Raw genomic sequence first — 17,668 nt, 5'->3', positions numbered from 1 at the left:
CCAGTCCCTATATCTTTGGAACGGACTTAATCCACAAACCAGAATTCAAACATGTCGTGTTAGCCTTAAAGCTTATGTATTTGAAATATTTGTAGTCGATCGAGAATTGATTTTTTTTCTCATAAAAATAAGGTTTCGTTATCCTGGCTTCAAAACTAGACAGCTAACACTTTGGATTTGGTCCGGGTTTTTTGCCGTTTATAAAGAGAAATCAATATGCGATTTCTGCGCTTAACCATGTGATTCATACCAAAAGCATATTCCGTGTTATCTTGGTTTCTGAGATTAAAAAAAAAGTCTTGGAGGAGCAGGGAGGAAGAAGTATCGATCGACGGGGCCTTAACAAGGAAGATATATCATCGCCTGTCTCGTCAGTCGCGTCATCTCCCAATCTACAGGTAAAAAGGGCTTATTAACACTCTTCTATGAGCTGCATATAATCTCTGCTTTTTTTCTAGACCAATTTTAAGCATGTTTTTTTTCTATTCTTATAATGTTACTTTATTGCAATCCACGTGTGTATCGAGTTTATGTTGACGAGTCACGGTGCAGTGTTTGCATTGTCCCTGTATCGTAATGACGGATGACATTGGAATATTTATCTTCGTTTTCTTTATCTGATTTTATTGACCATTGTGTATTTACCCGTCTACCTGTAACTTTATCATTTAGTTTTATCGGCCTATGCGGCTTGAGGCATAACACTCATCCGGGTATTGATCTCTAGGAAGGTTTCCTGTGTGGGACTTCCGGTGCTGCGGCTACAGCACATAGTAAGTAGACAATTCCATCTCGCCATTGACAAAATTCTGACTAAGATCATTTTTTATTGATTGTTTATTAGTCATGTCATTTAGAACTCTGTTGAAATATTAAAATGTGAAATTAATCTTTTCGATAGATTATCATACCGATAGAGCTTTGATAATGGCATTGGATATTGAACAAAGACGTGTATAAGTCTCGGATATTAAAGCTATCCTTATGAATTGTTCATTTTTGTTTATTTTAAGTATTTATAAAATAGATCACTTTAAAGAACTTGTTAAGGTGAACGATACAGTTAATGAAAATTTTAATAATTAATTTTCACATCATTCACAAACAATGTTAATTTAAAAATTGAACCCTAATCCTATGAATTTCATTCAATAACTGTTTTATGTACATATCAAATGTATATATATGCAGTGCATTACACCGTATACAGTTGTACCTTTCTAATCCAATACAGATAGGAGAGTATTTTTTATATTAACTAGTGATAACGGTTCTACTTAGGTAAAATAAAGCAATTATCAGCTCATAGAATTATCTCCTAAATACTAAACAGAGAAATAATTCGATAGACCGTCTTATGTGTGCAGTGTTTCAGTATATTGAGTTACAAAATATTAAATACAAAAGCAAATGAAAATAAAACTGAACAAAAACATAGTTGACTTGGATAAAATACTGTATGCAGATACATGTACATGTATGAATACACGTAGGAAATCATTTTTGTTTGCGGTTATAACTTGCGACAAACAATGCTTTCATCATTGAATCAGTATACTATGTACAAGTTAACAAATGTGCACCGTAATTTACAGACCCTGAAACGTGCTACTACCCCACACGCACGCTGCACGAACGGTACACGCTCGCTACACGGTTTGCACGAAACGCTGCACGGTTTACACGAAACGCTACACGGTTTGCACCAAACGCTACACGGTTTACACGAAACGCTTTGCACGAAAGGCTGCACGAAACGCTTTGAAAACGTTTCTCACACGCTTTGGCCTCGATCTGGATATTCTGTTCGGAATCTCTCGGGCATTATTCATTTTTTTACAGGTTAAATATAGATTAATTTAGAGTCGCAATCTTTCACAGTATGTTTTAAATTAAAACTCGCTACACCTGTACTACATGTTTATAAACTGATAGAAATATTCAAAGTTTAGTAGATAATAATTCATGATTGTCTTTCCGTTTGTAATCCGCTTGTTTTAAGGTGATATGCCCATCATCGTCAGTGTACATCCTTTTTTTCTCTAAATTTTACACTGCAAGAGAAACATTTATATTTGTCCCTCATAATTTCTTTCGGCATTAATCTTTTTTATGTATTATATTAAAAACTCGTTTATTAGCGAAATATAACTCAAGTAATTAATTTTTAATGAATATTGTACCGTGTTTATTTCCGTGAACGGATCGATTTTCTTATGATTTAGCAGTAAGTTTATTTTATTTAATTAATTCAGGTTCACTTCTTTAATATGCAAAATTAATAAGTACATTGCAGAAAAGAGGATGATTATGCATTTAATTTCTTTCTCTCTTTTGGTCGGGGGCGAGGAGGGGGGGGGGGGAGATTACCGAGATCTTACTTGTGTATCTGTAAATCTGACATGGCTAAAGACCACCGGCAGTCGTTATAGTAATTATACTATCGGGAAAAAATTATTAGAGAAACAAGTAACTGTGCTTAAAAATATTCATGACTCCAGCGAGATTTTATAAAATAAAACATTTTATGCCAAATGGTAGTTTTAACATTTAAACGTTTTATTATAGAGTTTAATTTAACATTAGAATTCTATATATGGAAGAAAAACCCGCGGGGAGGGGGGGGGGGTATACAATATACATGTACCCATCACCTTGTAAATTCTTTCATTATAAAACTCGGTTAAGGGGAAATTTTATGTAATTTTCAAATAGTCACGGCACAACTTACCATGCAATATTCGTGTATACATGTCCAAGTACAGTACATGAAAACTCGAATATTTTAATACAAATTAAAGCTGCCCGATTTATAAAACAACTGATATGTAATTGTTATTTACATGTATAATTTATTTCTTAACTCTTTTTTATTGTGACTGCCAAACAATCTACTGATCACGGAAATTCGGGTCGATTAAAAATAAAATCCACGGGTATTATGTGTACCAATTAAATAAAAAAAAAAATAAGCATTTAATACTACAAATTTAAACTCAATCATTATTCTCGGGTATATATTAGACATGATTGATAAAAGATACATGTAAAAGCAGAACAAGTTTTCAGTTCCCTGTCCGTGGAGCCCGAGGTCGCTGTCGTAAATGACCTTGATCACATTCGCACATTGCAAATGGGAAGTTGAAGATTTAAATATTCCAATATATTTTAAGTGGTGCATCCGATGCACCACATAAATTAAGTATTTATTTCTTTATACAAAAGAAAGTCAATTATGCTTTTTAACACCCAGTACCGACAAATATTGAAATTTAAAGCTTGCGTTTTTGAATTGCGCCACCCCCCCCCCCCTTCTCGGTAATTTGTAATCCTGCGTTCGTAAATGCATGTGAATTATGCTCATAATTTCAATTATTAATCAACCAATGCTATGTGTTTGAAGACTATTAATGACACACATTTTTGATTAAAATTATTTAATACAATCTGGTAATAGACAAGAGCGGAGTCCTGATAAAATTTCGTTTGAAATTTCGTTTGTTGCTTTCTTTGGAAAATAAAATAAAAAAGATATGATCACTCCGATTGTGCATTTAAATCAATTCAATAAAAATGTTGCACATACACTGTTATTACATGTAATTAATTTGAATAAATTTCCTGTCCATCTTTATTTTTGAGGGAAAAAATAAAGAGAAACAAATTTAATATACATTACCGTGTAATTTTATTTTGTTGCTCTCATACTTTTTTTTTTATTTTACTCTTAAAATACATCCAGTATAATATCTCCGAATAATATTAGCTATAAACAACACCATTTGACATCCTGACCCATCGATAGCCATATTTAAAATGAAATGACTTCCGAATGAATCCTACACGTTTCTCACACGATTCTTGCACGAAAGTCGCACGTTTCTCACACGGTTCTTACACGAAAGTCGCACGTTTCTCACACGCTTCTCGCACGCTCGCTACACGGTTTGCACGAAACGCTTTGGAGCTTACACGAAACGCTGCACGGTTTACACGAAACGCTACACGGTTTGCACGAAACGCTGCACGGTTTACACGAAACGCTACACGGTTTGCACGAAACGAAAAGCGCACGAAAGTTACACGCTTTTTGGGGGTAGTAGCACGTTTCAGGGTCTGTAACACTCGGCACACCTCGGCCGATTCTTACCTCATCAAACTTTTGATGAAGGTGACGGAATCAGCCGAGGTTTGCCGAATGCGTAATTTAATTATTTCCCTTTTGTGTGTTGCAATCTTTAAGGGATTTTTTGTATGGCTGCTGTGTCATCCACGTTGTTTTTAAAATGGCGATTGTATCATATACTATACACTTTAACTGGAATTGGGAAAAATTCTATGAAAACTAATTATTAAAGTGTTTATATGTTGTATTTTTATTTATTTATTTTTCATTTGCATGTTGATAAAGAAAAGTTATGGAGACACGAAATGATGTTATGGAAAGCCCCAGCATCTTTGATCTGAATTATGTGCTGAGCAGTTGTTCAAACTTCTCCCCGGACTTAGAAGAAGAAGAGCGGGCATCAAAACCGACCTTGAACTTACTGGATGTTAATTATGAGGTCAAAGAAAGGGTTGGCCCGTGGTGGAAAGGGGCGTGTTTCCGGAGACAGCGGAAAAAGACCGTACTCCGTGACGTCACTGTGCAGTTAAAGAGCGGACAACTCACTGCAATACTCGGAAGTTCAGGTTCGATAACTGTTATTCGGTATCTTTTAGTTTCCTTTCATATAGAGAGAATTAGACTCTTTATAAGCAACTGGTCTAAGAACAAAACGTAAAACAAAAACTGTATTTCTGTGAAAAAGATTTTCAAAACGCTTATTTTCGTCCGATTTCAATAAAACTTGGTGCACAGAAAATACATGTATTGGTTTTTGATTCATATGAATGGCATAGCCAAGTTACTAAAAATAGAATTTTTTGTGTCAAAATGCTACATCACTTACAGTTTTAAACCAATTTTAATGAACAATAGTTTAAAGTGGACCACACCTTTCAAAGATGTTCTCATGGTTCCATTTTTTTTTGTAAACAAATTCATTCAAAATACTACTTTTCCTACAGTTTTGGTTTGATTTCAATAAAACTTTATACAAGTTAAGAAAAACATCACGATACATAAAGTCCAGGTTCAACTAGTCTCTTCTTCTCCACTATTATAAGAACAGAGCAGTAGAGCCACAATCTCTTCAGAGACATCTGGTTTTTGTTTACCTAATAGCAAAACGACAAAAGCTGACTGAAGAGAATTTTTTAACAAAAAAAGATCGGTGTTAAAGAATTCATGTTAATCCAAAGTAATTCGCATTGATTGGAGTCCTTGCTTGGGCTACATCGTATTGTTACCGAGCATCTCGAAAATGTTGACGTGATTTTCCTGGATTTTCCATAAAATATCAATGGTCTTCTATTTCTTGAAAAATGTAATATTTTATTTTAGATCCTTTATTTTTATTTATCAGTTTATTCATTATTCTGTTTTTGTTTGATTAAATTAAAAAAAAATTAGTGAACAATATTCAAATAAATCTGTCATTTTGTAAATTAAGTGACAGAAGTTTTACTTATAGAGTTTGAGTTGGCATGGAGAAATGAAAGTATGGTTCTGATAGAGTAGCTTTTTTTCAGGATCTGGTAAAACTTCCCTTTTGGATGTTATAGCCTGTAGAACAGAGGGTCAAGTGACAGGCAAGGTTTACTACAACAATTATGAATGTTCTAAAGAAGTGATAAAACAATACGGTGCCTACGTCATGCAGGCCGATCGTTTTCTCCACAATCTGACAGTGAGAGAGACGCTCCGATACGCCGCCTTTCTACGGCTGCCCGGTCGGACCAAACAATTCGAAATTGAAAACAAGGTTAAAACACAAAATTATGTTGAAATTGTCTTTCAAAGAAAATTTATACGAATGATTGTTATATATACTTAATGAATATCTATTTGTGCGTGTTGAACAGGTAAATAATGTTATAAATGAGATGGGATTAAAGAATGTGGCTGATAGCAGAATCGGAGGTTCCATAGTTCGAGGAATTTCTGGCGGTGAACGAAGAAGAGTTACAATTGCACTTCAGCTCTTACAAGATCCAAGTAATTCAATTGTTCCTGAAGTTGTGATGTTGCAACAAAACTACTTTAATGTACTATATACAATGGTTTTAAATTCTCTTTTAATACCTTTTATCTTAACCATGACAGAACATACGGATTTTTCTTATTTACACGAAGCATATTGGAATATCTAGCATTTTTTCTTTCATTTCTAACCATTTTTGTTCAAAATTATCATAAAATAATACCCATCACTCCAGAGATTTTGCTGCTAGACGAACCCACCACAGGCCTGGACAGTTACACGGCACACTATCTAGTCTCAAACCTCCGCGACATCGCACGAAGAGGTAAACTGGTTCTCCTCACAATTCATCAGCCTCGATCTGACATCTTTAAACTCTTTGACGAAGTCGGTATTCTCAGTATGGGTGATATGGTGTACTTTGGCGGAGCGGAACAGATGCTGGATCACTTTCAGAACATTGGATACCCGTGTCCTACGTATGCAAATCCATTGGATTTTTATGGTAGGTTTAATAAACGGTAGTCTCATTATCTACCCAGAGTGATCCAATATTCCCCTGACTCTTATATATCTTGACATGTGTGCACATGTCCAAATGTTGGGGGTTAGAGTCAGAGGAATCTCGGATAAAATCCAAAGTTATATCCTTCATTGGTAAGTATACCACAAAGAGAACAAGATAATCTGCTTTTTTAAAAACTTCACTGCCACATATATAAAGAATGATATGACAGTACAGCTAATTCCTTTCTCAGTTGACTTGGCCAGTATAGACAGAAGAGACCATCAAAGGGAACACGAAACCGCTACAAGAGTACGCCACCTGGTGGACACATTTTATAAATCAGAGATTCATAACGAGACTGTAAATGACGTCAATGAGGCAACAATGCGACCAACAAACAGAGCAACGATGCTTTATTTCTACAAACCACGACCGCCTAATGTGTTTCGGGTGATGTTTACCCTGTGGAAGTGAGTACTTCCATAGTATTATCAGACCCTCCCTTTAAAAGAAATTTTAATAAAATGGAAGAAAACGAAATAAAGTTTGAATAATGCACCTCTCTTCGTTAATTCGATGACGAGATTTAAAGGAAAAAAATAAAACAGGGCAGTTAGCATGTGTAATGAAAAAAAAAATTATCAGATTAACATGTTGCATTCGTTCATTTTCTTAAAGTATTGCAAGTAATCTACTTTCTCTTTCTTACAGACGAATGATGGTGAATTTGATGAGGGACCGGACGATCTACATTCCGCGCGTATTTATGTTGGCGCTCTTTGTTCCGTTTATCTGCGCCTTCCTGGGCCACATGAAAACGAACCAGGAAAGTATACAAGACAGGATTGGGTTGATGTATCAGTCCGCCAGTGTGCCCCCGTATGTCTCCATTCTTAATGCCGTGGCCATTTGTAAGTCAGTTCCTGCTCCATGCTAACATTTCACCTGCTTCTTTTCTAAGGGCGTTTGAAGAATATTCGGGGAATATTTTTCAAGGGGAGGGACTTATTTTTTCCCCACTTTTTAAAGTTTTTTTTAATAAAATATTTTATTTAAAGATTTCCCCGATATATTTACATTCTTGGACGCCCTATGCTTTTAATTTCTGAGCATCGTATGATGCGCTCCTTCTTTAGACATAGAAATGTGAAAGTGGATCAACTTTACGTCAAGCTATTGACAAATTTATTAATGATTTATGTAATTATAAAACTATTTATGTTATGCAAGACAGTTTTTTTGTTAAATAACTGACATTATCAAAAGCTACAGTACGTGTAGGAGTATTTATGACATGTTGTTTTCTGTGTTATTTTTTAACCTACTGACCAAACGTTATGTTACTTAGAGCACAATAACTCGGTGTTATTGATATTTTTATATTAATTTATTCAAAATTTTCAAAATCTCTAACTCTATGCACGATCCTTCTCTCCGTATATATACCTCTGCACGTGAACATGTTTGGGGTTGTATTTACGATGGAATAAAATTCGTGAAATTATATGTAGCACATATTGGGGTTTTTCACAATAATTATCAAATACTTTTTATCTTGGGTAACACTAAAGGAAAAGGTAGTGGTATAGACGAACCTCGCAAATACTAGGGCTGTCACGGTTCCAAAATTTTTCGGGTCGGGTCGGTTCTGTAAATTTTCGGTTCGGTTTCGGGTTTTTCGGGTCGGGTATTTACATCTATTTTAAACCTTAATTTTATGTATTTAACTTGAAAAATCTTTATTTGTTACATTAAATTTACATTGAAAACAAGTCTTAACCATGCGAACGTCTCGACATCGGTGACTTGGCCTACTATTAGCCACAACCTGACCATTCCTGCTCGTTTTGATAATTATCTAATGCATCCGTGACAAGTGTTTTGTCATGGAATGAAGTAGATTTCAGTTGTGATGTTTATTTATCACTGTTATCGTCATCATTCTTTTGATTTCGACGCCATTTTTTGTATTGAACACTCTAATATATAAACCGGACCCGAACCGAAATCCGGAAAAATGGAACCGGAACCGAACCGAACAACTTGGACCGCGGTTCTCGGTTATTTCGGGTACTCGTGACAGCCCTAGCAAATACAACCATTGCAAAAATATTCACGTTGACAGTGGTTTTCATCTCTTACCATTCATTCCTTTATGTCTATAAAGCTTTTGCAAACACTCTCATTTTTCCATGAATTAGTATTGTGTTCTTAGATCTATAGAGATAGATTTAAAATATTTATTAGAGTAGTAATCATTATCACGCTGTGTTTTTACGTAGTTCTTAAATATTAGATTTATGTGTCTGATACCTGAGCCAATATTCTGATTGAAAATTGTCCGTTATCCTCATTTTGTCTGATAGTCATACTAGTAAGTATATGCTAAACCATTTATTTTATTCTGGAGCAATCCATTAAAACGTGTCTGTGGTGATATTTAGATGCTGTATATATTTTCTTTTATTATGTGATTGGATAATTCCTAGCCCTCCGATTGGCTAAGATCCAGCATTGTAGAAAAAATACTACGCTATGTTCACCTGCACAAATGACCTTCCAGGTGAACATAAGGATTTATTTTTTTCTACATTGGACTACAAATAGATCGGCAAATTCCATATTGATACATATTGTTCTGGGAAGTTAATTCACTTGCACCCGACTTTAACTTCGGTTAACTTAACATTCGGGCACATAGAATTGGGAGGATGAGGTGGGGGAGCAAGGGGCCTGGCCCCATCCCACACTTTTTTCTAACAAATTTTACTTTTAAGTATGAAAATGTTCATTGAAAGGCTGCCCCCCCCCCTTCAACGTATATTGACCATATTATCCGGCTCCCCAAACCCCGATATAAGTAAAATTTGGAGTTTGGAGAATTCTCCTCTTGGGGGGGGGGGGGGGCTAGTCAAACATTTTTTTTCCTTTTCTTATAAACCCCCCTCCTTTAATTTTCAAACGTTCCTGACATTTATTTTTTCTACATAGCAACTAAATTAGAATTAAGAATTCCAAATTAATACAACTGGTTATGTTTATTTTAACCCCGCTTCTCTCATTGCGCTTGGCTGGGACTTCTGTAAATGTAAACAAGATGGCATGGATTGCTTCATGAGTTTGTTTTATTTAATCATTGAATCATGTAATAAAACAATTATTGTTATTTTTTCAGTCAATACGATGATTTAGCCACCTTAGAAGTACAATATTTACCTCGACCTTCGGGCTCGGTTAATATTGTACTCCTCAGGTGCCTAAATCATCGTATTGACCTCAAAAACAGCAATAATTGTATATAATCTATTTCGGTGGATGTAAACAAATGTTGGATTAGAACTCCAACATGGTTGCAATGATCTCTGATTTATTAATACATGGACTGGAATAGAATGTCTAAATGTATCTTTTAGTTCATTTGGAAATGCAATATCGTTCAGGAAAATTGTGGGCGGGGGTGGGGTCTGGTTTTTGTTGGGAGGGGCTACAAAACTTGTAGTCCCTAATCTGTCTTAAGAATGACTAGTATTTTTTTTCGTGTTTTATATAACTGTTGTGTTTTCCCGCTATCTTAGAATAACATTTTACTTTAATTAATATTGTTCTAGCACAAACACCAAAAAGTAACGATAAGCCTACATGGGTTATTTTTGTAGAAACCTAAAATTAATTCATTTTATCAATCTGATTTTAATTTTTTTAATTTATATTTATTTCATTTTCCCTTTATTATTTTTTTTTTCTGACAAGTAGTAATCCTTTTTTCATATTATTCCAATTCTTCTTCTTTTTTTTTTTTTTAAAGTAAATCATTTAAATTTATTGATGTTATTCTCACTTTTCCCATGAAATATATGATGCATGCTTTTGCAGTGCTGTAACGTACACTTATATGCATTTATAATATTCTCCACATCATATATAACGCCACATTCCCTATTTAAAAAGTTGGAGCAAAGAGAACGTGATATTGTGATGTGTGGCCTAAGCATTCAGGGAGGGAGATTACGGGGGCAAAGGACGGTATATGACCCGGGGGGAGGGGCTTTGGGTCAATTTCTTGTCCAAGATCTGCATGTTTATCAGGTGTACCTTTTTTTCAAAGTGCTTTAAGTTCCCTGGTCTGGTATATTTGCAAAAATGAAATAAAATTAAAACAGTGGTCTGTTTTTTTCCCCCATGACTATAAAGCATGGAATATTCATTTTTTCCTATTTTATTTTAAGTTCTACCTTATTTTAGCATGGAACTCTTATTAAGAACAGCATATAACGCATGCATGTTATTATTCTACTATATACAGCTTTCTGGCCTCCATGTTGCATATCTTCCAAAGTCTACTAACCATAATTCAAACTCCCAGAAATACTCCAAATTTTGATATTTTTAAAACACCCAGAAGTATTGTGTTTAAAAAAAATAAAATTATGCATCATTGTTTGTGTAAATATTAACATTTGTACGTGTGGCACAATAGATCCACACCCTATTTCTCTTTATAGTTCCACCTCTGAGGGATCTCTTCTACAGAGAATGTCGGGACGGTTTGTACTCCACTGCTACTTTTATTCTGACATATGCAATCCACATTCTACCTTTCCACATCATCGCCAGCTTCATCTTCAGTATCGTCGTCTACTGGTAAATATTTATCTCGTTAATTGTCAAATTTTAACCATAGCCAACTAGCTACCTTATTAAAACTTGCGTCATCAAGGCCGTCACCAGAAGGGTGGTCAGGGAGGAGTACACCGGGCCCTCACTTAAGTCAGAAGTGTTTTATAAATGGGTACCATTTCGGTGGGTTCTTGTGCATTGTGAAGTCTTTTCTTGAATATGCAAAAACTATTTTATACACAGGATTTATGAATGTTTCAACATGATACTTTAGAGCTTTTAATAAAAGGGATGCTTTCGCACCGAATGCACTTCCCCATTTGACGGCCTTGCACCGTGGTCATATTTAGCTCAATTTGTTTCACTACAGTAAAATTTTCTTTTATTGTTGTTCTGCAGAACATAAATCATTTTCAGCTGAGAGAAATTTGTTTCAATAATAAAATGTCCCCTTTCTCTGTTACTCAATTCAATTGTCATATTGTAATTTTTGAAATATTATACTTGAGTAAATACTGAAATACAAAACAATACATACATTGTCATATTGTAATTTTTGTATTTACTACCACCCGGTAAATTCAAAAATTACAATATGACACAATTAGAATCATTTTCAGGGTGACGGGGCTTTATCCGACATGGGATAGATTCGCCATCTATTACGCCGTGGTGTGTGCCCTCCACTTCATAGGGGAGATAATCACAGTTGGTACCATGGGAGTCCTCATCGACCCTAACATTGCCAATAGTACGTCAGCCCTGGTCTTAACAGCCTCTCTTCTCCTCGCCTCAGGACTTCTCAGGCAAGTAGTCTGACCTTTGAACTATTCAGACAATTATTTAATTAACATGGATTTAAGACTTATTTAGGCTAGGCTAGTAACGCGGATTTCATGACTTATTAGGCAATTTGAGAAATTTGTCTTCGGGACTTCTTTTAATTAAAAGCAAGAAGATGTAATTTTAAGTCAAGTACATGAACTTTGAACGAGAGACTTTGCAGTAACTTTTAAAAACCTCGAACAATTAGGTCTCAAGATCATCTGGTTTTAGAATTTATTACACCAGTAAATTGACTGTATTTCTCAGACAGACAACTGGACTTAGGTACACGTTATTCCAGCATTTAGTCTGGCCTTGAGGAATTTCAAAAGGTTGATTTGGCCTTAAGTAAGCTGGCCTTGGTTCATTTCAGGCAATTAATCAGTCATCGAGCAAACTAAGGAAAAACTGAATAGTTTTGCGTGTATAAGTAAACTGTCATTTCCGTCAAGTTGCTCTGACAAGCTTTCTACAAAGAAATTTTGATGTTGTTTTTGGGAACCACTAAAACATTGCTGAAAAATAAAGTTACAAAAACGTTTGTCATCATTGTGTTCAAAATATTGTGACGGACGAGTTTTACATATAGATTATCAGGGTTCTCCCTAAGACCCGGGGGCCGGGGAATTTTCCAACCGATAATGATGTAATTCCCTGGTTTTTCTGGTATTCCCTCTCAACCCCCTGTTAGGGAGGAACCCCAAACCCCCTTCTATTTTTTCAATGACCCCTGCTATTTCAATTCTTAGGGACAACTCTGGATTATATAAGCCTTTTCTTTTTTTCTTTAATTGTAGAAGTATCAAGAACATGTTGGAGATTTTCCAGTGGGCCAGTTGGCTCAGTGTTCATAAATACAGCACAGAAATTCTAATGGCCAACGAGTTTAATGGGCTCAACTTCACCTGCCCACCGCCTGATAAAGGTGGGCTATAAAACTGATATATTATGACGATGTCGCTAAATACAAGATTACGCACTTTGAATATTTGGATTTTGAAATACATTTTCGGAAAATAAGTGACTTAATTTTGCTTTATATTATTTTTTAGGAGTTTGTCAGTATGAGACGGGTAACCAGTATTTACGGGACTTCTATCCGGACGCCGTGGATAACATGCACACAAACTTCTGGGCTCTGGGAGGGTTTAGTGTTTCCTTTGTTGTGTTTACTATTATAGCCTTTAAAATCCGAGGGATACCGAACCTCAACTAGAGACCTTGATACCTCGCAACAACCGGACCTCTAATTCGTCACAATATTTGAAGAACACTCTGCCTCAGTTTGGCCAAAAAAATATTGACAAATAATACGACTTCCAAGAGACTGTTTAAAATTTTATTATTGACTTATTGTTACAACGAGATTTGTTTATTACTAAGGTAATATTTATTTATGTTGTTTAAATGTTTTTTATTGTTACATTGTTTGTGATAAATAAAACAGAAATCAACACACAATTAATGATAAAATATCTGAATTTCATAAACAGAAGGTGAAAATTAACTCTAACAAATCTAGATATAGTAAGGCCGCATCAATCACAACATTTGGCCCCGGCCAACTTGGACTTCAGGGTCTCGGACGCTTCCACCATTTTGGCCTCCCTGTCCTTTGCCTTCAGGGCCGCTGTATCCGGCTCGGCTTTTTTCTCTTGCATCCATGGGTGGTCCATCACGGTCGCTATGGTGGCTCGCCGTTTGACGTTTACTTCTAGAATCCGGTGAATCAGGTCCTTGCATTCTGCTGTTAATTTCTTGGATTTAGAGAATCCCACTTTTCTCTCTAATTGTTCTCGTACCATTTTCTTGATGTTGCTATCATCAAAAGGCATCGAGGCACAGACCTTTGTATACAACGGCAATAATTTTTTTTTATGCCATTCTAATTTTTCTTTAAGGACAGATGATATAACCATTTTTTAAACCATGAAAATAACAATTTTAGTGAATGTTTAATTATACAATGTATAAATAAAATGAATAAATTTAACCGCATAGATTTTAATTTTTCATTCAAAAATTCACAATGGTGTCCTATAAAATGAATAATTTTTACGATAATTATACAGAAAATAGTATAGATTTATATGGCGATCACAGAAAGGTAGAATTTTGAGCATCATAGAAATTTTACAATTTCTTTATACTTCAGAAATTTGATATTTGCATTATTTAAAACCAGAATAGGTCCAAATACATATACTAATCCAGGTATCTATTTTTGTTTGTAACGTCTGTCCTTGATTCTGAAGATTCAACATTTTGCATCTAGTATATAGGGTATATTACTATATTACTCACCATGATATACAGTATTACCCCCATGCTCCAGAGGTCATGAAAAGGGGCGTGGTAGGGGATTCCCTGAAGAATTTCCGGGGCGGCGTAAGCAGCACTTCCACAGAAGGTTTTACATATATCTCCGGGCTCGATCTTCCGACAGAAGCCGAAATCAGAAACTTTGATGTTGTTAAGACCATCCAGCAAAAGATTCTCGCACTTCATATCTCTGAAATGTACGGGATATCAAGTGTACTCTAAAATTCATTTTATTTTAATAATATACACTTATACATGTAATTAATTTCTTTCCTCCATCATATATTTGTCAATAAAATATACCAAAGAAAAAAATCTGTTTTGCTTTACTGCTAGATTTATCTATAGATGTTGTAATTAAGGTGGAAACTGTGCTAGAACAACGTATGGAAATCAGAAGGGTGTAAGGTATTCAAAAGATTGATTTTAATGGAGATTATACTGCAGATCACCAGATTTTCGCGACACCTTATTTTCGCAAGATAGTTTTTTGGGGTTTTATATCTACGAAGTTCGGTTATCGTTGCAAATAAACTTTTAGGAATATAAATATGCTAGAATGAAATTTTCACGAGCAGACGATGTTGCATAATAACGCAAAAATAAAGTTCTTGCAAATAAATAAAAATTTACAGTATACACGCAAATTCTCCCCACCTGTCTTGCCAATAAAGAATCTTGTTTTAACACGTTGGTGGAGGTAATCCACGTCACATCTCCACACTATGTTCACCTGTTGTTTATCCACATAAAATTTTCTTGTGAGCAATTTACTTAGGTGGAGATAATCCACACCAGACTTGCTTACATGGATAATATCATTTAGGTGGAGATAATCCACACCAGACTTGCTTACATGGATAATATCATTTAGCTGGAGGTAATCCACACAAGACTTATCTGTGCATGGCCGATGTTATTTTGGTGCAGATATCCCACGACAGACTTACCTGTGAACGATGTCAGTTAGGTGCATGGATAAAGTCCAAGTCAAAATTTCCAGTGAATGGTGTTATTTTAGAGGATGTAGACTCACCTGTGGACAATGTTGTTTTGGTGGAGGTAATCCACCGCTGAGCAGACCTGTCGGAACATGAGCTTTGCTTTGTCCTCCTCTATCGCCCCGCGAAGTTTGATGAATTCCAATAAATCTCCGTGACCAGCATACTCCATTATTATATATACCTGTATTGAATTAACATACTGTAAATGCGTTTACAAATTAAAAACAATATTTTTGACAGAAAATTGAAAAATTTGTTTGATACACATAAAAACTGTTTACGTTAAAAGACACCAATGAACTCTCGAAAAATGCATATACCTACATATATATTTAATTATGTAATCATAATGAAAATGAGTAAATGCATCCATCATTATGTTTACCTTGTTATGGAATTCCAGTAACTCAAAACATTGAACAATATGAGGGTGTTCCAAAGTGATGTGAATGGCAAGTTCCCGAGGTAAAAATTTCTCTCGGAAATCTCTAGGGGCTTTCTTTCTGTTGATTATTTTTACCGCTACCCTTTTCTGGTTCTTCTCCGAGTGCGCACTTTTCACTTTAGCATAAGAACCCTCCCCAAGAAGAGTTCCAAGACTGTAACCCCTTTTCTTTAGTTCTTCCTCCTCATCAGTTGAAGACATAAACTCAAGTTTTGAGCCCATAACTAAAATACATCATAGTCCACCCGGCATCAATGGCGCCAGATGACGGAGTGTAGACCATTGTGACGTCATTGTATTATTACGTTCTCTTCTTAACTCCGTATCAACACTGTCTCGTTTTCGTCATCGTTACCAAAAAACAGCAGTGTGATATCTTGAACAACTGCTGGAGCCTGTAACAAAGATTGGATGCCTCCGAGCAATAAAAAGCAGAAGTGTGCGATGGTTGAGAACCCTCCCGATTCTCAGAATTTGCAACACGAGCTGGAGATAATGCAAGGCGAAGTGGAAGCAGTAGAGGTCCGTCGTTCAACAGACAGATGCGAAGCCATAAAATACCGTCCCACCTACCGGGCTGTCCTCGCTAAGAGGGGCCTCTTAGTAAAACAGACCCTCGGAAGTGGCAGTTACTCAAAAGTAAAGTTTGCATACTATCTCACTGGGGATAGGGATAGGGCGGCTGTCAAGATTGTGGACAGGAACAAGGCCCCCAAAGACTTCCAACAGCGGTTTCTGCCAAGGGAAATCAAAATTTGGCCACAACTTAATCACCCAAACATTGTCAAACTCTTGGATATATTTGAGGACTCTAGGCGTGTATATATGGTGCTAGAGTTTGGAGAAAATGGCGATGTCCTTCGATATATTCAGCGTACTGGGGCGATTAAGGAAGGGATGGCGAGAAACTGGACTAAGCAAATCTGCGAGGCCGTTCGGTACCTCCATGAGCTAAATATCACCCATCGGGATCTCAAACTAGAAAACCTTCTTTTGGACAGTAACTACAACATAAAAATCTGCGATTTTGGATTTGTCAAAGAGGATCCCAACCGGGACCTTAGCAAAACATACTGTGGTTCCAAATCTTATGCTGCTCCAGAGATTTTAAAAGGGGAACCATACGATACTCAAAAAGCGGACATTTGGGCCATAGGCGTCATTTTATACATCTTTGTCACCGGAAAAATGCCATTTGATGAGAGTAAAGGAAATCACGGGGTGCTAGAGGAACACAAAAGGCTCAACTTCCCGTGGCATAAGATTAAAAAGAACGTATCGGAGGAATGCAGAGCTCTGATCTTATGGTGCTTCAAGTACGACTTCTCACAGCGGCCAGACGTTTATGATGTTCTCGGATGTATTTGGTTCAAAATGGGGATAAACCCAGAGACTACAGGCATGGAGGGACCCAGACCCATCACGGAAAAAGCGGAAACGTCCAGTAACCCGTCTGAATGCCCAGAGCAGAAGGTGTGATTTGATACACCCTATACTCAGAGATGTGCTGCGCATGCCCATTTTTATTTATGTTGTACATATTTCACTTGAACTGTGATAAGTATTTTAAAATTTCTCTACCTCAATATACATATTTAGATGCAGTTTTAATTGATAAAAATTTTATTGTTTGTAGGTATGTATATATTGTAAATATTTTTTCATTATGTACTAACTTGTATTTTAGTGTACTAACATTTATTTTGTAAAATGTACTTTTGTTACGCATATTAAATTGTTGGTAATAATTTCTTTTTTATATTTTTAGGAAATGATATTAAAATGCCACGTTTAACACAGGTGCTTAGAGACGGGACACCCACCCCCACTCCGTACCCCTGGGATATTCGATTCATTTTCT

The 17,668-nt window shown here is 35.9% G+C and overlaps 3 protein-coding genes across 3 annotated transcripts; 2 read left to right on the top strand and 1 right to left on the bottom strand.

Moving 5' to 3' along the window:
• Positions 1-184: 184 nt before the first annotated feature.
• On the top strand, positions 185-13,425 carry LOC133174636 (ATP-binding cassette sub-family G member 5-like). Its single transcript, XM_061309738.1, has 11 exons — positions 185-398; positions 4,417-4,692; positions 5,635-5,867; positions 5,968-6,100; positions 6,322-6,591; positions 6,845-7,064; positions 7,306-7,505; positions 11,097-11,235; positions 11,832-12,017; positions 12,834-12,961; positions 13,089-13,425. Exons 2-11 carry the CDS (start codon positions 4,419-4,421, stop codon positions 13,250-13,252), a joined length of 1,947 nt encoding a protein of 648 aa, XP_061165722.1. The 5' UTR covers positions 185-398; positions 4,417-4,418; the 3' UTR covers positions 13,253-13,425.
• LOC133174615 (testis-specific serine/threonine-protein kinase 1-like) lies at positions 13,362-16,087 on the bottom strand. Its single transcript, XM_061309718.1, has 4 exons — positions 15,748-16,087; positions 15,395-15,543; positions 14,341-14,548; positions 13,362-13,883 (listed from the first exon to the last, which is right to left on the bottom strand). The coding sequence occupies exons 1-4, from the start codon at positions 16,027-16,029 to the stop codon at positions 13,575-13,577; spliced, it is 948 nt and encodes a 315-aa protein (XP_061165702.1). The 5' UTR covers positions 16,030-16,087; the 3' UTR covers positions 13,362-13,574.
• Positions 16,088-16,146: 59 nt separating this feature from the next.
• LOC133174604 (testis-specific serine/threonine-protein kinase 1-like) lies at positions 16,147-17,555 on the top strand. Its single transcript, XM_061309708.1, has one exon. The coding sequence runs from the start codon at positions 16,219-16,221 to the stop codon at positions 17,284-17,286; it is 1,068 nt and encodes a 355-aa protein (XP_061165692.1). The 5' UTR covers positions 16,147-16,218; the 3' UTR covers positions 17,287-17,555.
• The last annotated feature ends 113 nt before the right edge of the window (positions 17,556-17,668 follow it).

Source organism: Saccostrea echinata, unplaced genomic scaffold, assembly GCF_033153115.1.
Source record: "Saccostrea echinata isolate AGI-Se365-2 ecotype Australia unplaced genomic scaffold, CSIRO_AGI_Sech_v1 ptg000002l, whole genome shotgun sequence".
Lineage (NCBI taxonomy): Eukaryota > Metazoa > Mollusca > Bivalvia > Ostreida > Ostreidae > Saccostrea > Saccostrea echinata.
The sequence above is the reverse complement of the archived record's forward strand: the minus strand, read 5'-3'. Positions and strand labels throughout refer to the sequence as shown.

What these genes read in the sequence shown, in the direction of transcription:
- LOC133174615 (XM_061309718.1), bottom strand. Translation starts at nt 16,029, where the DNA reads ATGGGCTCAAAACTTGAGTTTATGTCTTCAACTGATGAGGAGGAAGAA. An exon ending in TACTGGAATTCCATAACAAG is followed by an intron (nt 15,544 to 15,747) that starts GTAAACATAATG and finishes AATTCAATACAG; the next exon opens with GTATATATAATAATGGAGTA. An exon ending in GGGTAATACTGTATATCATG is followed by an intron (nt 13,884 to 14,340) that starts GTGAGTAATATA and finishes TTGTATACAAAG; the next exon opens with GTCTGTGCCTCGATGCCTTT.
- LOC133174636 (XM_061309738.1), top strand. Translation starts at nt 4,419, where the DNA reads ATGGAGACACGAAATGATGTTATGGAAAGCCCCAGCATCTTTGATCTG. An exon ending in AAATCCATTGGATTTTTATG is followed by an intron (nt 6,592 to 6,844) that starts GTAGGTTTAATA and finishes TTCCTTTCTCAG; the next exon opens with TTGACTTGGCCAGTATAGAC. An exon ending in CTCGCCTCAGGACTTCTCAG is followed by an intron (nt 12,018 to 12,833) that starts GCAAGTAGTCTG and finishes CTTTAATTGTAG; the next exon opens with AAGTATCAAGAACATGTTGG.
- LOC133174604 (XM_061309708.1), top strand. Translation starts at nt 16,219, where the DNA reads ATGCCTCCGAGCAATAAAAAGCAGAAGTGTGCGATGGTTGAGAACCCT.